This window comes from Phodopus roborovskii, unplaced genomic scaffold (assembly GCF_943737965.1).
Source record: "Phodopus roborovskii unplaced genomic scaffold, PHOROB, whole genome shotgun sequence".
Classification (NCBI taxonomy): domain Eukaryota; kingdom Metazoa; phylum Chordata; class Mammalia; order Rodentia; family Cricetidae; genus Phodopus; species Phodopus roborovskii.
Genome location: NW_026126434.1, coordinates 18,019,732 through 18,042,855, shown reverse-complemented (window position 1 = coordinate 18,042,855; position 23,124 = coordinate 18,019,732). Strand labels below are relative to the sequence as shown.

Genomic DNA, 23,124 nt, shown 5'->3' with positions numbered 1-23,124 from the left:
TCACTTAAAATGTTACAATGTTGGGCTACAGAAATGGTGGCAGAGGATGCAAGTTTGGTTTCCAGGACTCACAATCACCTGGAACTTCAGGTCCATTCGATCCAAACCATTTTCTGTACACACACACACAAACACACACACACACCATTAAGAATAAAACAAATCTTTCCAAAAAGCTATTACAGTAATTCTTTTTAAAGTTACGATGTAAATTTTTGGTGAACTATAAAATACATGGATAGGGCATACAGAAAGGTGTCTGATTTTTACAAAATGAAGACAGTTTGTGAATCTAGCACTCAGGAAACCCATCACAAGAGCCCCAGATGGCATCTCTCCCTAGCTCTACCCTGCCCTCAGGTAAGCCATTGTTTTCCCAACTGCCCTTAAAGTGAACCCTGTGGTGTGACCCCTTTTGCCTTTGCGGCCTCCTGTAAGCTGTTGTGGCCTTCATCTGAACTGTGTGATGGAGCTCACTCTCCTGTTTCTTCACTCTCAGTGCCTCAATATACAGTGAGTTATGCTGTCACTGGTGGGTATTCAGGTTGTCCTTGGATCGGCTCTGTTGCAAATCAGACCCCTGAGATGAGTCTATGTGTTCCTATTCGTGTCAGGTGTGCATTTGCCTGTAGTGCCCCTGTGGCTTAGTTGGTGCTCCCCACCAAACAGTTTTCTGTTCCACTTGTTTCTCAGCATTAATTCTTTGCCCCCTCATGCTAGATTAGGACTTGACTTTAACTGGCATATCCTTGGTGAGCCAAGCCCATTTACTCACAGGGGACCAGAGGTCAACAACCCACCCTCTCTACCATTTATTTGTTTATTGTTCTTTCTTTCTTTCATTTTTTTTCCTTTATTGATACAGAGTCTCACTATGTAGTGATCAGCTAGCCTGGAACTCACAGAGACCCGCCTGCCTCTGCTTCCTGGTGCACCACCACCATGCCCATGCACTGTTTTAGTTTTGAGGCAAGGTTTCTCACTGAGCCTGTAGCTTGTTGATTCAGCTAGGCTGTGAGCCTCAAGGGTTGTTTGTCTCTCCCTCCCTAGCACTGGAAATGGAAACCATTGCTGTGCTCAGCTTTGATGTGAGTGCCAGGTATACAGCACTTCATGAGGCTGAGCCAGTTCCCCAGCCCCTTAGTGTTAGCGTTGTATTTTAAGGGGACTTTGTACCAGTTAAGGTAGACTACCCTAGTTCTGTAGTAAACCCCTCCTCAGTCCCAGAAAAATACCCTGACCTTTGGGGATCACATCTTTAAGGTTACCCTTGAGACTTTCATCTTACGTAGGTTCCCTGGGAAGTTTGGCTGTAGCTGCTGTTCACACTTGTTAGAGTCTGCAAGATGCCCTCCTGGTCCTTCCAAACTGCACCATGTGAAGACACCTTTTCTACCAATGTTCACACTCTCCTTGAATTCCACGCCTCAGTTTGATCATCACTGAACAACCTCTGGTGACCTGAACGGGTTTTTTAGGGGTTTTTTTTTTTTGTTTGTTTGTTTGTTTTTAACCACCATTTAGTCTTTTAGACATTCAGCAGGATAGGGCTGAGACAAAATGACAAAATCTGGGTGCTGTTTGTTAGAAAGGGACTGTGTGGAAAGACCCCTTGTGTAGCGCCTGCGCTACCATCTGTTCCAAGAATCAGGCGAAGGCCTAGAGATTGAAATAAAGACAAGACAGTGGGTCATTCGTTCAATGGCAATGTCGGAAGGCCAAATGCCGAATGCCGTTTATTGAGGGGCAAGAACAGGCTTAAATACCGACTTATAGCACAGTGGAAAATTACAGGAATTTTTAGGCTTAGCTCCTCCCTACGAGGTGTGTGTTGTCACAAGGTGTGTGTCATCAAAACGAAGAGTACCAACAAAAGCCTTGGGGCAAGGAGTTCTGGCCATCAGCTTCAGGCTAGCTCAAGGCACCTCAGGGGTCCATGCAGGGCCCTACACCCTTGAACTTTTACAATTAGCCCAAGTGGTTGAACTGAGCAGGGAATAGATTCTTCTATGATCTCCATGCACACCATCAACCATAGCCCGAGTGGTCACTGCTGACCCTGAGGAGTGCCAGTGATCAGGGTCCCATGAACTTTGAGATGAGTTTAGCTCAACACAAACCTCTACTCCACTGGGAAGAGCCACCCAAAGCAGTGGCCCGAAAGGAGGTCAGCGGCATCCCAAATAAACAGGAGGGAATAGAGTTTTGAGGTTTTTTTTTTTTTTTTTAAAAAAAAAAAACAAGAAATAAAATGCAGAGCATTCTAATGGGAGTTCCCTTTGGGTTTGAAGACTTTTCTAGAATGCATCTTACATACCATACCATGTACTAGAAATCCCTGTGAGGTAATGCTCAATGGTTGATGGTCTCTTGGTATTCATTTCCCGTGCCATGATGTTTAATGATACATTGTTACAAAGAGCACTCCGTGTTAAATGACTTTTTGCTCCATGCAACCTACACACCTGCCAAGGGAGTAAGTGGTTTTTATTTGTTTGTCAAAACTGTTCAATCACCATTTCTTCAGGAATTTGACTGAAACATGACACAAATAATGCCAAACACATATGTGTCAAAGCACCCTGCCAGGTGTTGTAGAGGAATGCAGGAACAGGAAGCATGAAGGTCTTCCTTTCAAAACAAACATATTCCAAATTGGGTGAGGTGCACACATTTGTAATTCCAGCACTGGGGAGGTGGAGGCAGGAGGCTGGCAAGTTTGAGACTAACTTGTTTACCTAGTGAGACCCTGTCTTGAAATATAAGTGAAAATAAAATCAAAACACATTCTAGCAAAAGAGAGGAGGGAGGAGTTTGCATGTATTAAGCATCTATTACAGGTGCCCAGTACTAAGTGATGTGCTTTTTTCCAAATCAGTAGAGTTCAGGGTCACTGGTGATGTCCCCGAATTACAGACTGTGCACTTGAGACCCAGGGGAATTAATTACTTAGGGCTACGCAGGCACTACCAAAGGTCAACAGCAAGGCTCAACATAACCAAACTTGACTCTAAAATGTTTATTTCTAAAAATGGTCTTCGAGGCCACAGAGACAACTCAGGGGTTAAGAGCACTTGATGCTTTTGCAGAGGATCCAGGCTTGGTCTCCATCACCCACACAGCAGCGAACAGCCTTCTTTTATTCCATTCCCAGGGAATTTCATGCTGTCTTCTGGACAGCTGCGCTCATGTACACATACCCCATACAGACACAGGCTCCTGTGGGTGCACACATATGCACATAAATGCACACATATACACACACAGAGACAATAATTTTTTAAAAATAATGGCTTTTGAGGGCTTAACTCAGTGGTTGCCCAGGTGATGCAAGACTTGCGTTCAGTAACAACATTCATTAATTAATATGAAATAATTTTAATATTCAAGAAAGATTTCAACATAATGTAGGAAGTCGATGCACATTGTTCCTATGATGTTCACAGCTTGTGTAACCATGGTGCAGTTAATAGCATGAGGAAAATAGCTTAGAGACAACACTCAGCTTCCTGAATCTCCCACTTTGTCCTTCCCTTGTTCCAGGATTCACCTAGGCTCACACACCCTCACACACTCACCCAGTCTTTTGTGTATACACCCTGCAGTCCTTGACAGTCACTCAGTCTGTCCTGGTCTTAAAAGAAGTTTTTAATGAAAAGGAAAAAAAACTGCTTGAAATATATAGAGAGATTTAAAAACAGAATGAAAAGAAAAACAATGCCATTCCATCTCTTTTAATTGTGAGAGGAGCTGACTGAGGGAGGAGGACTTAAATTCAAGAGCTACTGGGGCTCCATGAGTTCTAGGCCAGCATGGGCCATGTAGTGACTCTCTCAAACAGCAAGACAACACAGTAGAAGTAGCAGACAATTCTAGGGATATATGCATTGCCCATAGCTCCACGTATGTGTTTTCAATCATTTGTGTTATATGTGTGTGTGGTATATAAATCTGGAGACTGTAAAGGCAGAGACTAAACTAGTATACTCTCTTTGAACTTGTGTTACCTTTGCTTCAAATCCTTCAGCTTGTGGGATCCATGTTCTTCTCGGTTGCTGTCAAGATTTCATAGTGTGTAGTTTATAAGCCATCTCTCCATCTCTTTATTGGTGAACCAATGGGTCACGGTCAGTGGTTTGTGCGTGCATGCGTGTGTGTGTGTGTGTGTGTGTGTGCGCGCGCGCGCGTGCACGCGCGCACGCGTGTATCTACATGGTGAGTTCTATGATATAAGTTACCAGGCCAAGGACCAAACGCATTGTCCACTGTCATAGTCACTACCAAATTGCCATCCCCAAAGTTGTCTTTCAACACGAACCCCTCCCACACTGAGCTGCGTGCTCAGTCCCAGTTGAGCTGTGAATAGGAGTATTCTAATCTGGTAACAATGGTTTTGTTTGGGTCCTGGTCTGGCGGGTGTTCCATCCATCGCTCTGTTATCCCCATGAGTCACTGCTTTGCTTTTATACACATGTGTAGATGTCATCATGAGTATAAAAAGAATGAGCATAAGTACTTGAAGCTCTTTTGGTTCTACAGGGCTAGGAAGGGGTCTGCCTGAAGCCTGAGGGTTCCATAAAACACTAGAAGGCTACCTGTGGTGTGTCTGAGACTTGAGGTAGAATCTATAGTGTGGTTGGCTCCTGTGAGAACCCTGTATTCCTGGGCCAATTGTATAATGATAGTGTTAACTCTTAGAGAACAGAAGATTAGAATAAGTGGAGACACATTTTAATCTTAGCATGGTATCAGTATTGTTTCAAAATTTATTTAATTCATCATTATTCTATATGTGAAGCTGTACATGCCTACCAAGTCTGGAGGTCAAGGGACAGCTAACATGAGTCATTTCTCTCCTTCCACCACGTAGCACCTAGGGACCAAACTCAGATCATCAGGCATGGCTTCAAGTGCCTTTAGCACCACTAAATTATTTTTTATTTTTATTTTTTTAATACTTCAAACATAAATCTTTAATCACACTCTTAGGGTATCTGTGACAATTTTAGAGCAGATGCTAGGTTTGTATGTCAAAAATTAGATATTTTCTTTTTTTCTTTTTTCTTTTTTTTTTTTTTTTTTTTTTTTTTTTTTTTTTTTTTTTTGGTTTTTCAAGACAGGTTTTTCTGTGGTTTGGAGCTTTGGAAGCAGTCCTGGAACTAGCTCTTGTAGACCAGGCTGGTCTCGAACTCAGAGAACTGCCTGCCTATGCCTCCCTAGTGCTGGGATAAAAGGCGTGTGCCACCACCGTCCAGCAAAAGTCTGATGCTCTACCAACTGAGCTATCCGGGCCCCCTCAAAATTAGATATTTTCTATTGACCTACTAGAATAAGGTGAAACTAAAAATCCAAATACACACGAGTGTTACAATGAAATTAACACTGAGCACTCAGTGTCTGGCATTGCAGACCATGCAAATAGTTTGAAAAGAAACAAATAAGTGGGAAGCATCTTACTGTGTGGATTGAAGTTGGTATTTTATTTTCACATTAATGGAATGTGTATGCCCCAATTGATAAATACAAGTGAAGTGAAATTGATGTATTTCTTTGGTGAAAAGTTCAGATGAAAATCAGCTGTTAGTATACAAATGCAACACTAATATCATTACTGCATTTAAGAGGGCTGCAAAAGGTAAAGGAGGTTCATATTATTATAATAGAATCTTCTGATTGCTGTTAAATGATTATTTTACAATGACTGAGTAGTTGAGTAATTAGGTGATTAAACTTGATTTATTTCAATAAATTATTTTTACTATCAAATATGTGATACGCTAGAAGTAGGCGTGTAACAATGTCGGTTAAAGCAGACAAAGAACCACTCAGATTGTAAGGGAGTTTGGAAAGAGCAGATGGCTGAGTGACTCTTGACTTCTTGTGTCCCCTAGAATGACCTTGACTGCGAGCTGACTTTGATAAAGGTGGATTTTTGGTGTGTTTGGATGCAGTTTTCATGGACTGCATATTCATAACTTTATAATTAGTTCATCTCAGAATTTCCTAAGTCTCCTCATTTTTCTATTCTGCATTTAAGATCTGTATTTTTGCAGGTGAGGGAGGAACGTGTGTATTGCAGCCTTCCTGTCTGTTGTTCATTCTGCCTGAACTGTGCACCATGCTGGCATATTCCCTGTCAGCCCAGCAGGGCAGAGTGAAGGCTGATTAATGTTCTGTTGGCTCCCTCTCTCTCTCTGTTACAGTGGGTGAGCTTTCCATAGACACCTTAAGAACCTGCCCTTTGCAGAATTTATTTGTTAGGTTCTTTCTTTATTCCTCTCATCCATCACCCTCCCCCTTTGAAAGAGGAAGTGGAATCAGGACATTTAAAAAGAAAATGAGAAAATAATCTCTCTTAAATGTAGTACTTTAAAGAGATTTGAAGAACAGCTTGACATTTGAGATTTGAGATTTGAATAATTTCAAGGCTATCGAAGCTAAAATATGGTTTTGACTTGTCTTGTTAATAAACAAGTGTGCATTTGTATCTACATCTGATTTATTCTTGTGCACATTATCACAATGCAAATGTGTACATGCAGAGCATTAATAGTTTTTAAGCCATAGCTAGAGACTACATTTTTCTGGTTAACTAGTCAAAATGAATGCAAACAAGTACTATTTACATTAATGTTTAGAGCTAGGCAGGTTGGCTCATGCCTTTAATCCCAGCATTTAAGAGGCAGAAGCAGGCTGCTCTCTGTGAGTTCAAAGCGTTTACATAATGAGTTCCAGGCTAGGCAGGGCTTGTCTTTGAAATGAGGGTGTTTGGATACATTAATGCTGTTAGAAGATGACTCTACAACTAATTTTAAAAGCACTTCCCAAAGCCCAACTTAGGAAAAGCAGGTCAGAAGGCAATCCTTCTGTAATGGTGCTGTAACTGGGAACACCTCCTCTCCCACTCACTCATGCTGGTTTAAACCATTATCTTTTGCTGCCAGAGACTTGGCAAGCACTACTTCCATATTGTCTCAACATTTATTGGGGATGTTTGCTATGGGCTTGGGAGACCCTGCTGCACACTTGACCTGCAGCATGTCCCGCAGTTGTCATGGAAACTGTAGATGAAACAGAACCGTCACACTGTATTTTAACAACACCTGGAAGGCGGAAGTCATTTCCCATGGTCACCAGGTAGGTGAGAGGAGGTGCCCAGGCTGAACGGTCAACGCCTTGCTTTTTTCAATATAAGGTTAAAGCAGAAGACTGGAATCTCCTGTTGCTTAACTGTCTGTGAAGCAACAGAAGAGCTGACCAAGAAAAAAATAGAAACGAAAGTAGCAGTGGGCACCGAAGGGACATGGGCTTGAAAGGAGGCCTCTGGGCTTGCACTGGGCTCCCAGCCACACATCAGGTCATATCTTTTTCCTCATCTTAATTAGAACACCGAATTGATGGCGATCGTTACTGTTTTGCCACCGTCATGAGCTGACATCTTTCAGGCTTTAGTATTTCTGGTGTAGACACATAATTGGTAGTGTCTTAATGTTAACTGCCATCATCTTTCTTTGATTATTGGTGCAGAAAGTCAGATGATCTACAGGTGGGGGCATTTTGGAGTTGGTGAAATGTGCGATTCGGCCTCACATCTTTCCCCTGAGATGTTGTTGCTGTCACAGGACTCATAGATTCAACCTAGCCACTCTCCTCACCACCCTGTCTTCTAGATTTCCCTACTTCAGTGAACCAATCTTTATTTGCACATCTATAAAACTAGGAAATGAGAAGTCGGGCTGTCCGGGTTAGAAGATTGCATGGTATCTTGCTTTTCATCTGTAGAACAGGAGAATCTGCCGAGATCAATCTCTGAAGATGGTCAAGATGACAGAGACCATAGAACCCTCAGCTGCCCCCATGTCATTATCTTACACATCATGTTTGGTGGACTCTCCTTACTTTGTTCTTACAGATCCTGAGGTAGGGAAACCCCCAGAGTGTCCTAGGCCAGTACCTCGTGTCTCCCTGCCACTCCTCCACATTTAGCCCCTACACCTCCTCCCCCATCTTACCCAGAGTCTTGCAGATTGCCCTTTTGCCTTATCTCTTGACATGGAAGCACCCTTTAAATCAGCATGCTGCTTCTTTTTATTCTTTGAGAATCTCGTGTAGGATGTTTTTATCATACTCCTCCCCACCCCACAACTCTGACCAGATCCTGCCCTTTCTCTTAAAAAAAAAACTTAATAATAATAATAATAATAATAAGGCCAGGCAGTGATGGTGCACGCCTTTAGTCCCAGCACTTAGGAGGTAAAGGCAGGTGGATCTCTGTGAGTTCGAGACCAGCCTGGTCTATAAGAGCTAGTTCCAGGCAGCCTCCAAGGTTACACAGAGAAACCCTGTCTTGGAAAGAAACAAAAGCAAGCAAGCAAACAAACAAACAAAAACCAAAGAAAAAGAAAAAAAAGACACTCAATTACATAGAGTTCTCTACTTCTTAAAAACCATCTCCATGCACTTTGTATAACATGGTGTTTTTTTGTGGGGTGTGTGTTCTTTGCTGTCTGGCCTCCACATGCCTTCTCAGGCTCATGTCACATCACTCCACCCACTCATTGCCAACTCCTGCTCACCCTTATGGCTCAGCCTCACTGACTTCATTAGGGATAGACCATCTCTGATCTTCCAAACTAGAGTGGGTTCTTCGGGGATAATCTTTTCTCTGTATAGTAGTAAGGATGGAGCCCAGGGCTTTCACATGGTAGGCAGATAGATATTCTGACCCTGAGTTACATCCCCAGCCTGAATGGTCTCTGATACTGTTTTTCTCTTTAAGATTCATCTTTAATTACGTGTGTGTGTGGGGGGGGTCTGTCTGTCTGTCTGTCTGTCTGTCTGCACACATGAATGCCAGAATGTGGAGGCCAGAAGACTGAAGTCATACCTTTCTCATTTGGGGAAGGTCAGTTCTTTTTGAACCAAGGCTAGGGAGGTTAAGTGACTTCCTCAGCGTATAGAGCCACTTATATTTGGGATTCTGGGCCATGCTTTTGGCCTTTGGCCTTTCCTTCAAAACCTTGAGGATAAAGAAGGGCCCATGAATCAATATTGTAGGTTTCAGAACGTGGCCTGACTACCTTCTACTTTGTATTCATATGTTATGTATATACTTGTGGGTTTGCCACATGCATGTGTGGGTGTTTGGAGGCCAGACGTTGTTTGGTGGCAAGTGTCTTCCTCAATTGCTTTCCATGTTGTTCTTGAGACAGGCTCTTGCACTGAACCTGGAACTTGCCAATTCAGTCTGCTGGGGGCCCACAAACCCTGAGGATCCTCCAGTCTCTGTCACCAGTGCTGGGATTATGGGCTTATATCACTGCACTTGATTTTTCACATCCTGCTGGGGACTGAACTTGGGTCCCTGTACTTGTGCAGTAAGCATTTTCTGAACAGATCCTATGCATAGATCCTTCAAGTCACTCCTTAAGTATCCATCTTCCCAAGCCTTCACTCTACCTCATTAGATTTTAACTTACTGGAAGTGGAACCTTATTTTTAGGGGGCTGGAAATGAAACCTGGGGAGCTCATGCATGGGTTACAATGCTAGCCAGGACTTATGTTGATGTCACCTGCATGGCAATGACATATACAATCTTGCATAAGGAGGTGCTAATGAATTGCTTTTGTATTAGGAATCTTAAAGGAAACATTGGTTTGGTTTTGTTGTTGTTGGTTTTTTTTTTTTTTTTTTTTTTTTTTTTGAGAGAGGGTTTCTTCTCTGTAGCTTTGGAGCCCATCCTAGAACTCGCTCTGTAGACCAGGCTGGCCTCAAACTCACAGAGATCTGCTTGCCTCTGCCACCAGAGCGCTGGAATTAAAGGTGTGTGCCACCACTGCCTGGCAGAAAACACTGTTTTATTCTGCTTAATCTCTTCAGTGGCTGGCGCTATCTCATACAAGAGTTCAGTGGCTGAGTCCATGGTGAGCAGAATTAACCTAAAATATTTGAAGAAACATCACTAGCCTGTCTCTTTCTGGGTTCTTAGTGCCTGTTTCCTTGAAAAGGGGAGGATTAACTGCAAGTATTTTCTGCTTTTCTTCAGGAATTAAGTGATTTACAGCGTGACCCACCTGCTCATTGCTCAGCGGGACCGGTAGGAGATGACTGTAAGTTTACTCTGCTGCTAGGTTTTTCTACCATTGAAAGGGTATGGCTGTGAGCAGCTGTAAGTGACTACTGTTTCTCTGTGTTTCAGTGTTCCACTGGCAAGCAACCATCATGGGGCCCGTAAGTACAACTCACACGGGTGGACTAACACCCTCCCTACCCCTCACACCATGGCCACTCTTCACGCTTGCCTTTTGACCTGTGAGCAGATGTTTATGACTCAGGTTGAATACTCTCATCCTCTGAATCATTCATGAAGCAAAACATGATGGCAGGTTTGCAGTGGTTTTTTTTCTAAAGTACGGCTGGCAAATACCTGCTGGGTCACAGGGATATTTTCCTGTGCTCATACCTCCCCATTACATAGCAAAGTCACACTCTCTGAGCAAGTAGTCTGTGTTGGCCTTATTAATTTTTTTTAAATACAGCATCAAGTGTTTTTCTTATTATATATACAATGACAAATCTCATTACAGATGGTTGTTTGAGAGCCACCATGTGGGTGCTGGGAATTGAACTCAGGACCTCTGGAAGAGCAGTCAGTGCTCTTAACCTCTGAGCCATCTATCCAGCCCACATCAACTGTTTTTAAAGGAAGTGGAGTCTTCCTCACAAATCCACAGTTTTCATAGTTTTGAAATAAGTCTGACTCAGCTAATTGGGCAAATGTCAGCTTGCAGTAGGTCTCGTCATAGTTCTCGGTTGCAGAAGTGGAGGAGTCCCATTGTGGGTGGTCTTTGTCACCTTTTGCGTTTGCTTTGATGCCTTAAACTGGCCCTTGTTTGTTATCTGTATTCCTTCCTAAACCCGAGGAGAATTGATGGCTTGAAATAGGCTTTTCTTTCTATGAACAAAATGCTAATTGTGAAAGAGCAGGCAAGCACACCACTCCAGTCTCATTTCTGGATGAGAACGCACCAGCAATAGCTTTTCTGAATGCCATACATACTTCCCCTAGGGCACCTTATCTACTGAGTCATGCAATTTTCAATCTTTTGCCCTCATATCCAAGCTGAAAAAAAAAAAAAAAATACGCTGAATTTCAAAGAAAAGTCTCTGAGGAATTATCCTAAATGACTAAATCATTCTATTAAGTTGTTATGTGAGAGGGGAAAATGCAACATATTTACCTAATAGCTTTCCATAAGAAGCTAGTTCCTTCTGCTTGGTGTTCATTATCAGCTTATCTGCTCCGAACCTTGAAAGTCCCACCATCTAAAGGCATGCCTTACTGTCGGAGCTGGGGCGTCCATGGTACTTCTCAGGTGACTCATGTGTAGTCTTCAATTGTAATGTTGTTTTGCACACCTCTGTTATTTCAGTACCATAAACACACTCCACCACTCTATACAATAGCACTTGACCGTCCACGTAGACCATGCTTATCTTCATAATTTGTTTATGCTTTTTTTACATTTACCAAACTAGAATTAAGCAGCTTAGTAAGAATAATTATATAATACAATGCTCTAATCTTTGTACAGAACTTTAAGCAGGGAAAGAATGGCAGAGTTGCTTTTATTGCCCATGATGCAGTTCAGTAAATATGAAGGAATTAAAATAGAATTTGGGGTATTTTATTTTGCTACTGTTTCCTTTCCTTTAATCTTTCCTGTGTGTGTGTGTGTGTGTGTGTGTGTCTGTGATAAGATTAACCTCTGAATATTTTGCACGTGCACCTGTTATTTGCCTTATGGCTACTTAGGTGGTGACCAACCTTGATGATACTTAATTTAATATATCATGAATACTGAATTCATCCAGCTTGGCAATTGAATATTGGGGGTAAATTGTGTGATGGTGCCACTTAATCCTCTTACTAAATTATTCCCTTTGGTCATACTTAAGGGGACACTGGAAATGAAAAAAAGGTAAATATTAGGCATAACCTTTAAAAAATACTGCTCAGTGCTCTAGAAAGTTATCTTCCCTCACAGCAGTCCTCGTGTCTACACTGGTCCCCATAAATGATCTGTTTGGTTAAAGCATGCTGCTATGCATGTCTGTTTCTCTTTAAACTCTGTGGGCACCTCAGAAAACTTCATTCCTGGAAAGGAGCATGCTCTCAGGTAAATTACTCAAACGTCTGGTGCAAGGATTACGTGGTTTTGTTTTCTACAAGCTGATATGACAGCATTGTGTAGAAGACTTGGCCCTCTCTTTTGCACTGTTCACACCTGGGGGAACATCCAGACTTGTGTGCATGTTGTGGCCGGACACTGACATGCCCTGTTGTTCATTGCAGCCTGACAGTGCATATCAAGGCGGAGTATTCTTCCTCACTGTCCACTTCCCGACAGACTATCCCTTCAAACCACCAAAGGTATTTATTCCTGTGACTGCTGTGTCCCACAGCAGGGGTTCTCTCTGTCTAGAGATGGGCTTATGATATCACAGACTGTGGGCATGTAGGAGTGAGTGCTGGGATTGAAGGAATGCACCACCACTGCCAGTCTAAAATATTCTTTCTTAATCAAGTAGTTTCCTTTGCCTGTTAAGCAAAAAGTTGCATTGGCTACAAGTTAGGCTCATGGGCCTTTCCTTCTTATGAGATATATGTAGTCTGGAATGTTTTTATAGTCTGGGAATCAGGCTTTCCTATCCACAGTGTTACCTTCCAAAAAGGACCCTGTTTTCTTTCTTGAAGTATTCAGTGAACATACATTGGCCGCCCACCATGTCCCCTCACAATGGGAGCCAGGAAGGAAGCACACTGAATGGCAGAAGGGGATGAAAACACATTCTCCGGGGTTTAAAGTCCAAAGAAGAAACAAGTGTGATGGGGGGTGTGAAGGAGGGAAAACAAACATATATTTGCTGCTAGGGAAATAACTGTAGCGTTTTTAAAACACTGAGTTTAAAATCATATGGATAACATCAGACGACAGTGGCTCTTGTTGAGATTCAGATACTCAGTGGGTTTTACAGGACAGGTGATCAGCTGAGGCATCTCACTTCTGCTCTGATGGACTCAGTGACCTGTTTGTTTGTAGATACAGGTGGCCTGCTGGGTATTATTCACAGGTGGGTTAAGAGGAGTATTTGGAGGAATGATGAAAGCCAGAGCAATTGGTCCAGATGCTACTCAGCCAGTCACACCAACTATTGCAGACATCCTCATTCTACCCCAGAGACTTCCCAACATCTGGAGGAGAAAAGGTTAAACTGAGCTAGTCGCCTTCAAATCCCCAGTAGCTGAGCCGCATGTAGATATTTCTGTTCCAAAGCTGTGTAAAGTTAAGCACTTTCTCTCTTGAGTGGATAGGTTCTGCTTGTTCACAGTGCGCAATGATCAACCTCTTTTGTTCTGTTTTATGTGTAGATTGCTTTCACAACAAAAATCTACCACCCAAATATAAACAGTAATGGAAGTATCTGTCTGGACATTCTGCGGTCCCAGTGGTCACCAGCTTTGACTGTATCGAAAGGTAATTTCATTTATCAGATTTAAAATAGTCACGGGAGGATTGTACAATGTCTAGGGACCAGAGTTTAAACAAAAGCCGAGACTTGGGCAAACAAAACCAATGCCTCAATCCTCTGTGCTTTCTCCTATCTTCGTTTTTCTTTCTCTACTAACTCTAGAGTCACTCTGGCTTTTAGTAAACTCTGGGGCTGGGAGAAATGAGTGGATGGGCAAATTTGAACAAAATCAGAGATTCAAAAAACTTGAACTAAGGGCTGGAGAAAAGGCTCAAAGGCTGAAAGTACATACTGCTATTGCAAAGGACCTGAGATAGGTTTTTGGCACCTGAGTTGGGCAGCTCACAGCTACCTGTTACTCCAGCTCCAGGGGACCCAACGCCCTCTTCCGGCCTCCAAGGGCAATTGCACTCACATGTTATGGGGGATGTCCTTCTGTATATATGTTTCTTTTTATTGGTTGATGAATAAAACACTATTTGGCCAATAGAGACAGGAAGATAGGTAGGACTAGGAGAGAGGAGGATTCTGGGAAAGGTAGGCAGAGAGAGACTGCAAGAGACACCATGTAGAGACCAGTAGAATAGGACAAGCCAGGTGTTCCATGCTAAGTTAAGTTCATGTATAAATATATAGATTAGTAGTTATGAATTAATAATTAAGACAGAGATAGCCAATAAGAAGCCCTAGTCATCAGCCAAACAGTGTTTTGTTCATAGGTCAATAAGAGAAACATATATACAAAAGGACATCCCCTACCACACATACACATTTCTCTCTCTCTCTCTCTCTCTCTCTCACACACACACACACACACACACACACACACACACACACACACACACAAACACACTGAAAACTAGAAAATAAATCCAAATTTAAAAATTGCTAGAGTTAGAAATTTTATGTTAAGCCTATGGATAACTGCCCTTCTGTCCTTTCAAAAGAAGTAAAAGTAATGCCAGTAAAAAGTTTTGTTGTTCAAAAGGATGCGGGTGGGGGGTGGAGGGGGTGTGGCAAACAGATTTAGGGATTTATCCCTTTCATTAAAGTGTCTCTTGACAATAAAAAGGACAACTTTCAGGACTGGCTGACAAATAAGCAGTTAAAAAGGAAAGGTCCTGCAGAGTGATGCTGCTCAGATAGCGTCCATGTCTAGCTTAAATAATCTGCAACTCCATGATTGATACCTTGACCCATGCTGGTGCTCATCCTTCAGAAACGTTATCACCTTGTTCTTTGCTGACCTGTCAGCCGCATTCATGGATCCTGACAAACCAATATGGTTCCATTCCTTGGCCATTGGTGTATACTGTACCAGCAGTTCTTGCTTTGTGTCTTAATAAACAGAACTTGGCAACTGGAAGAAACTGTTTGGGTTACACACATCTGCCCTGCAAGTAGCTACCATATTTTCCATTTTTTATAAATTCAAGTCAGGTTTTTTCCTTGCATATCTCATGAGGCTTTGAACTCCTGATTCTTTTGCCTCTATGTCCTGAGTGCTGAGTGTGACAGGCATGAGCCTCCATGTCTGGTTTTATTAGATGCTGGGGATGGAACCCAGGGACCTGTGCATGCTAGGCAAGCGCTCTATCAATGGAACTGTATCTCAACCCTATAGCCCGTTATTCAAAGGGATGATCTTACCAGAAGCAGGAGTCACAGCCACAATTGTTTCAAGTCTTAGGTAAAGCCAAAGACGTCCTGATCGATTATTTACAACTGGTCATTTTCCTGACCTAAGATGGTCATATAGAATCCTTTCATAAAATGTCAGCAGTGGGCTGGGCGGTGGTGATGGCACACACCTTTAACCCCAGCACTTGGGAGGCAGAGGCAGGTGGATCTCTGTGAGTTTGAGGCAGCCTGATCTACAGAGCTAGTTCCAGGGCAGCATCTAAAGCAATACAGAGAAACCCTGTTTGAAAAAAAAATAAAAATAATAATAATAATTTTTTCAGCAGCGAACTTACGATAAAGTGAATAAAGGAAAACTTCTGTCTATATTTATTCAGATTACTATAGTTCTTCTTAGAATGGTGTCACAAAATGGCTTTCGTTTTCCATAAGCTGCTAAGTTCTTCTCACTTAAAGAAATGGCTGGCTGCCAGGTACTCAGTGCCTATGTGCTGATGCTATGGCTTTTTATGAAAATTAATTGGTATTGTTAGCCTAGGAACATGAACTGCTCCAGTCTCGTTACATTACAGGATTGTGACAGAATTACCAAACTTGGCTGCTGTGCTCCTGGTGATGGAAAGCACTGGGATGGACACCTCTGTCACCTTCCTCCTTCTCATTGACCATTTGCTTTAGTTTGTGATAGTGAAATGGGAGGCAGATGGTTCCTGGCAGCAGGAGTGGGGAGATTGGGAAACTTGACTCTTGTCCACACTAGGAGATAGCTCAGACCTCTCACACCTGTTGGTACACTTTTCACTTTTCTGTATGTAAAGGCCTTGGTTGACCTTTGCCGTGAGTTTAGTCTGGATGTACAAGGGGGCCCTGAAAGAGATTTGATTTACTATATAAGGCCTAAGTCTCATGGGGCAGGGTGAGGAAAATACACATTGTTTCCCCTTCGTTCTCATTGCTCCTTCTCCTTGTCATTTAAAAGTCTACTTTGCTCTAATTCACCTGTAAACTGGAAAGAACACAGCAGAGGAGGGTGGTCAGGGAGTGGGAGATGCTTCCATGAGGCTCCATGGATGGACCAGACACATGTGAAGCAAGTGGGGTTTGGTTTTGCTTTTAGGACAAGGTCTCACTATGTAGACCAGGCTGGTGTCCAGTTGGCAGTTTGTCATGCCTTAGTCTCTCTAGTGCTGGGATTACTGGCATGTGCTTCTCTGAATGGCATAGGTCCCCACCACCATCCCCCATCCCCAGAACAGGGTTTCTTCTGTAGACAAGACTGGCCTCCTAGAATAGTTTTTTTTTGTTTTTTTTTTTTTTTATGTGTACCTATTTGCATTAGTAGTTTTGACATAGTATACTAACAGATACCTTACAGTTTCTATTTATCTTTTAAAACATACAACTTAAACAGAGATGGGTGTTCATGTTGTTTGTAAATGAACATAATTAAATATGAGGTGTAAGGAATGAAAGATTTGTTGGAAAAAGACCTTATATTTCATGGACAGACAGGCAGGTGCACGCACGCGCATGCGCGTATGTATACATGTGCACACACACACGTTCTTGAATTGAAAGATTGCCAACAACTACTTTGGATGATACACAGTTTTAAGTAAACATAATAAGTTAGTTAGAATTTAAAATGTCAAAAATAAGAATTTCATTACTTTAGAAAATAATATTTACCCCCCCCAACTGAAGTTAATATAAAATGTGGCTTTTATATCTTACAGTGCTGGGTGTTTTTATTTTGTTTTGTTTTTTTGCTTGGCAAGCCACCTGCCCCTGAGCTCTGCGCTTGCCTCTGTGTGTTCCTCTCCTCCTTCATTTTCTTTATATTCAGTGCAGTTGTTTTCAGGTGGGTAAGTTTATAAAGCAACAATGTCATCACCTAATGGAATGTTGTTGTTGTTGTTTTTTCTCCAATCTAGTGTTGTTGTCCATATGCTCGCTGCTCTGTGATCCTAACCCAGACGATCCTTTAGTACCAGATATTGCACAGATCTATAAATCAGACAAAGAAAAGTAAGTGTGTCCTGCTGTACACTTTCTGTTGCGTGCATTTCAAAATAGTTTGCTGCCTATGTATGACATGTGACGTACAATTAACTCTGTGTAAGCTGCCCCCCCCCCCAGAAGTGTTTTTAAAACTGTCCTGAAAACAAAAACAGAAATCTCTTTCTGGGCCAGCGTTTAGTAGTACATATCCTCTGTGCTGTGTCCTCATCATTTCTAGCTTGTAAATTAATCATGGAATGCTTTCATCACTGGGAAGCACAGGGCATTGTTTCCCTATCTTCTAGAAAGAGAAGTTATTTTTCTGCCCACCCACACTGACCTTCTCTTCTAGCTGCTTCATCCACCTGGTGCAGGATAGTCCTACCTCAGGCTTGGCTTCTATAGATTTCTATTTGAAGTTGGTTTTTTGTCTCTTGGATTTTTGTGTTTTGTTTGTTTGTTTTTTGAGGAATCTAGGAATTTAAAAGTTATTTGTTTTTGCTTTTACGTTGGCATGTGTTTGTGTTACCTCGACCCAGTGACAGGGGAAGGCATGGTGGTCAGAGTGAGGAGGTAGAAGACCCAATTCTGGACAGAGAGCGGTGCAGGCTAAACGTGTGGTTTTACTCTCTCTCTCTCTCTCTTTTTATATGCCTACAGATACAACAGGCACGCAAGAGAATGGACTCAGAAATATGCAATGTAATGTTTTAAACCACTTTCACTTATGCCAGAGTACTGTAAAATCTATGTCTTTTTCAACATTAGCAGTAAGTTGAGTGCCGTTTGCTGTCTCTTTTGTTCCATGAACCCTTTGGTTTTTACTCATTTTAAATGTGTTTCTGAAGCAAGACAGAACAAACCTCCAAAGCTACCCTTGAAACTATGCGGAGAGCATTTAGCATTTTGTGCTCCTTGAGGAGGACATTCATTTTGGTTTCTGAGACGCTTGGACACCCGCATCTTCAAAGCAAAGTCTTCAACGTGAGTGAGAAGCAACCAGATGATTTTTTTACATGAGAAACACTGTATGTGTTGTCCAAGATGTTGTCACTTTTATAAATCTGAATTCAGATTTCATTCTTTGTTAGCTCACTTTATAATTTGTATTTTTTTACTGTATAGACTAAATATATTCTATGTCAGCTCATGACTTTTTTTCCCCTGTGAACAGTATTGAAGCCCCCAACAGCTGATGATGAATTAACTGTGCCCCTTGTCTTAGGATATTATGTGGGTTGAATGCATATTTCTTGAACCAGAACTGATCTTCACACTGTTTTTCTCAGTATATTGATTAGAATGGAGAAACACTTGTTTTGGTTTTATTGTACTTGACTTAACTTTATTGCAATGTGAATTAATTGCACTGCTAAGTAGGAAGGTGTGTCACTTTTTTTGTTGTTGTTGCTCTTCACATTTGAATTTTTTTTCTGTATAGGCAATATTATATTGACACCTTTTACAGATCTGACTGTAGCTTTTTCCATATAAATAAAATGCTTTTTCTACTATTTGTCTTGATTACTTAATGCAAAAACCAAAACTGCTTGATCTATCCTTAAGGATCAAAACTCTATAATTTTGCATGATGACTATTTCCAATGTGAATTTTTTTCTTTTTTTTTTTTTTTGCATTTAAAGAATTTGTTTTCACTTTTTTATTTGGCAGTGAGTTCCATGGTGCATGTGGAGATCAGATGACAACTTGTAGGAATCAGTTCTCTTCGTTATGTGGTTCCTTGAAATCCAACTCAGGTCACTTTGGTTTTGGTAGCAAGCACCTTTAACCCCTGCCCAGCCCACCTTCTATCTTGGCATTTCTAATAATCACTAATTGCATATAAACTTTATTGCAGCAGGCTAGCACCTCTTTATCAGGTTGTCTGCTGTGAGGTAGTATGCTTTGGTCTCTTTTTGTAGATGAGAATTTAGAAGTTGGGGTTTATCCACATCCAAAATGGATTACTTATAAATGTCCCAAAAGGAGCGTGGGTTTGTATTCCTTACCCTAAAGAACAGTCTTGATAGCTCGGATGAACAGCCAGATTGATTCATAGGGATGACTCTCAGTATCACTGCCATGACATTACTCAATGTTTAAAAAGTCTAGAATCTCTAAAATAGAATTTTAATGCCATCACAATTTGAAAAGCATCTATGTTTACTGTGTTACTAACAATTTTAAAAAAGGTACTTCTGTTTTTATAAATTTCCAGCTAAAATCAGTTTCAGTAAGCAAGTTATCTTTCTAAATTTTTAAAGAAAACGAAGTTCTAATGTTTGAGCTTGAACATACATCTCATTAATGGTTCATAGGCATATCAAACTTGAGAGTGTCATCATTAACGGTGGTAGTGGTCTTGATTTTAGCAGTAGCTGTGTAAATGATAAAGAATCTGATGGGACTACTTGGTAGCAAATGATTCAACTCCATTGATTATTTTATCATCATTTGTTATTAACTGGAGCACAGGCTAGCCTCTTAGAAAATATATCTTTACGAATGATTGTAAAATAATTAAATGAATTGTGAAATGGATGTGTAAGAAAATACTGGCTTTGAGAAATAGAGATATTAATGTCTTGAAGTAGCCATCTCATGAACAAAACTCATGTTACTATCCATTCTATTATGTGAGCTACATGTCTTCTGAGGTTGGGTGCTCTCATAGATAATATTTAGTGTATTGTGAAAATAAGAGATTTTGTTTTTGAGTAGCTTAAAGTATCAATTAAAAATTCATTTGTGCTCACTATGGTAGTACATATCTTTAATCTCAGCATTCAGGAGACAGAGACAGGAGGATCTCTGTGAGTGTGAGGCCATCTGGTCTACCTAGCAAGTTCTAGGCCAACCAGGGCTATAGTGTGAGAGAGCATATCTCAAAAAGAAACAAATAAAAAAAAATTCCATTTGTATGGCATTTATTTTTGGAGGTGTCCTTGTGTTTTCTTTTAAAAGTTTTTTAAATTGTGGAGAGACAGAGAGAGAGAGAGAGAGAGAGAGAGAGAGATTGTGTGTGTGTTTGTGTGTGTGTGTGTGTGTTTCTATGCACATGTGCATGCTAGTGCCCAAGGGAGTCCAGAAGAAAGCATCAGATCCCCTGGAAGTGGAATTATAGCCAGCTGTGAGCTGTTCAATGTACATGCTGGGACCTGAACTCTAGTCCTCTGTTAGAGCAGCCAGTGTCGTAACCTCTGAGTATCTCTCCAGCCCTTCTTTGTTTTAACTTTTGTTTGTCTTTGCTTACATGTGGACTATTCAGGGGTAAGCACAATTTTTTTTTTTTTTTTTGTAACTAAAATAATCTTACTCCCTAGGGAAGCACAGACCAGATCATCATATGGGTCTGTCATTTTTGCTTAATACTAACAAAAAACATGAGTTAGATTTGAAAACTGCCTTTTCAGGGGTCAGGGCTATAGCCAGTGAATATAGATGCTTGCCACTAAGCCTGATTACTCGAGTTACATCTCTAAGACCCACATGGTAGAAAGCAAGAACCAACAAGTTGTACTCTGGACTCCACTGTACTATGCCCCCCAATGACAAATAAGTATAAAAAATTACAATATCCCACTTGGCTTTTATCAATCAAGCATGAAGGACTTAAGATTACCAAAGGTGGATTCTTAGGGGGTTAGGGTTTCCCTTTTTGAAGTCCCGGATGCTTCCATGTAGTTAACCTGTATATTAGATTGTAAGTATTTGTAAATGCCTCATTCAGGAAGCTGTTGAGTGTCAGGTCTTCACTGTCTCCAGCTGTTTCAACAGCCTGTGGTTCCTGAAGACTAGCCTCACACACATGCTGTGTAAGCCATGTATAATTAATTGCTGGTTTGCTTCATGTCTTCTTTGCAATTCTGTCACTAGGCTGATAGCAAGAGCCAAACATCTGGTTATCAATCTCAAGAGACCCCAAGTGACTTGATCACAAACAGAACATGAAAGCTTTGTAGCAGAGAATAGCCTTGAACTTCTGATTCTCTTGTCTCTATCTCCTAAGTACTAGGGTCACAGGTTTATGTGCTGCTTGGGGTATATAACTCATGATTTTGTGTATTCTGGCAAGCACTCTACCAGCTGAGCCACATCCCTTGCCTTTACATTTGTTTTGTCACAATACAGGATGAAACTGAGAACTTTAACATTGAGGACAAGTGTTTTCGTAAGGGTCTATATACCTACCCCTAGTTCTTTATGGTTTATTTGTTTGTTGGTTGGGTTTTGTTTTGTTTATTTTGGTTTTTGGTTTTTTTTTTTTTTTTTAGATGGAAAGATTAGAAAACCAATTTCCTTACCAAATTAAAATAGACCTTGACTTTGAAGGGCTTCCTATGTCTGTTTATGGATAGTCAATTTGTACTGGTATCAGTTTCTAGTCCAGTTGATGATGTTTGAAAATTTGATCTCATGTAGAGTCATGAAGTCCTTTTGCACATTCATTTTAGGATCAGCCATGGGCACTGAGCCTAGGACCTCTTGCATACCTGGCACACACCCTATGGCTGAGCAACACTGGCCCTTCATACTCCCTTTCTTCTTCTTTAACTGCATTTTATAAATGAGGCAGCTGATAGAAATCCATGAGATTTCATTAGGTAGACCACTATTTGTAGACAACTACTCATCTTGCTTAGTAGCATCTGTTAGACCTTGTCTTTTTCTAAAACAATTACATTTATTAATTTGTGTGTGCATTTGTGTCTGTCCACAAAAATGTGCATAGAGATTAAAGAAAAACTTGAAATCAGTTCCCTCATCTACCGTGTTGGCCCCAGGGATTGAACTCAGGTCATCAGGCTTGCTGGCAAGCCTCTTCAACCACTCAGCCATCTCACCATCACTGTGAGCTCTCCTTAAGCTTGTTCCTGTTAATCATTTCTCTTGAATTTCAGTAGTAATAGTAACTGAGAATTTGGGTATCTCAATGATAATTTAAGAATGTGCTTTTATATTGTGAGCTGAATTGACATAAAAGGAAGGAGAAAAATCATCAAAGGTATTAGTATTGGATGTTGTGTATGATAAAATTTATTTTAAAACTTACTTCAGTTTTAAACCTTTGGGTCCTGCTATTGTGGAAGGTACATGAGCCTTTCTCAACTCATTCAGAAGTTGTTTTGATTACAGTGCAGCTTTGAGTTCTGAAGTACAGCACTTTCCCATACAGTTTACTTATTAGGAAAAGCTATTACAGTGCCTCAAGCTAGGGGTGTTGCTGCTGTGCGGTATAGTGTTTGGCATGTGAAAAAAACCTAGTTTAAAGGCCAGGCTGGTGTTGAACCTCTTTAATTCCAGCCTTTAATCCCAGCATTTGGGAAGCAGAGGTAGGCGGATCTCTGTGAGTTTGAGGCCAGCCTGGTCTACAGATAGAGTTTCAGGGCAGACTCCCAAGGTACAGAGAAACCCTGTCTTGAAAAACCACACACAAAACAAAACCAGGCTTTAATTCCTAACCTCCCTCTCCACTCAAATTCATAAGCCAACTGAGATATGCATGCAGTATTTTAACATAAACTGATGCACCTGAGAAACAGTTGAGACACCAAGGAAAACATTGACAGGGTTTGTCATCTCCTACTCCCAAAGCTTAGATTTCTCACGAGGACCATGCACAGATCCACAGCTAAGCAGCTGTGGGGATGGGAGGCGGGGGACCTGATTGGGAAGCATATCACTGTGTAGGTTGTCAGTGCTCTCCCTGAAAGGGCCACCCAGCAGAGCTTCCAGCAGTGACCATGTGCAGAACCTATGCCTGGAAAGCTACTTTGAAATTCAAGCTCTCCTTGTGTTGGTTCCTTTGTGTTGGTATTATGTTTGTTCAATACAGGCTTTTAAAAATATAATACGCTCTCTTTATGTCTTCCCCTCCCCCTACTCCCTGTTGATCCTCTCCACCTACCCACCTACTCAAACCCACACCCTTTCTGTCTCTCTCAT

The 23,124-nt window shown here is 41.3% G+C and overlaps 1 protein-coding gene across 2 annotated transcripts in view; it reads left to right on the top strand.

Moving 5' to 3' along the window:
• The window catches only part of Ube2d1 (ubiquitin conjugating enzyme E2 D1), a 31,927-nt gene extending 13,236 nt beyond the window's left edge, over window positions 1-18,691 (top strand). The window contains exons 1-7 of one of the 2 annotated variants that reach the window (XM_051186886.1): window positions 7,827-7,920; window positions 10,048-10,111; window positions 10,201-10,232; window positions 12,358-12,435; window positions 13,435-13,540; window positions 17,111-17,204; window positions 17,838-18,691. In XM_051186886.1, the coding sequence (XP_051042843.1) occupies window positions 7,858-7,920; window positions 10,048-10,111; window positions 10,201-10,232; window positions 12,358-12,435; window positions 13,435-13,540; window positions 17,111-17,204; window positions 17,838-17,883 (483 nt within the window). In that variant the 5' untranslated portion in view covers window positions 7,827-7,857 and the 3' untranslated portion in view covers window positions 17,884-18,691. Of the gene's footprint in view, window positions 1-7,826; window positions 7,921-10,047; window positions 10,112-10,200; window positions 10,233-12,357; window positions 12,436-13,434; window positions 13,541-17,110; window positions 17,205-17,837 lie in introns of those variants that run through there. The other variant, XM_051186887.1, reaches the window with a different exon arrangement.
• Window positions 18,692-23,124: the final 4,433 nt, after the last annotated feature.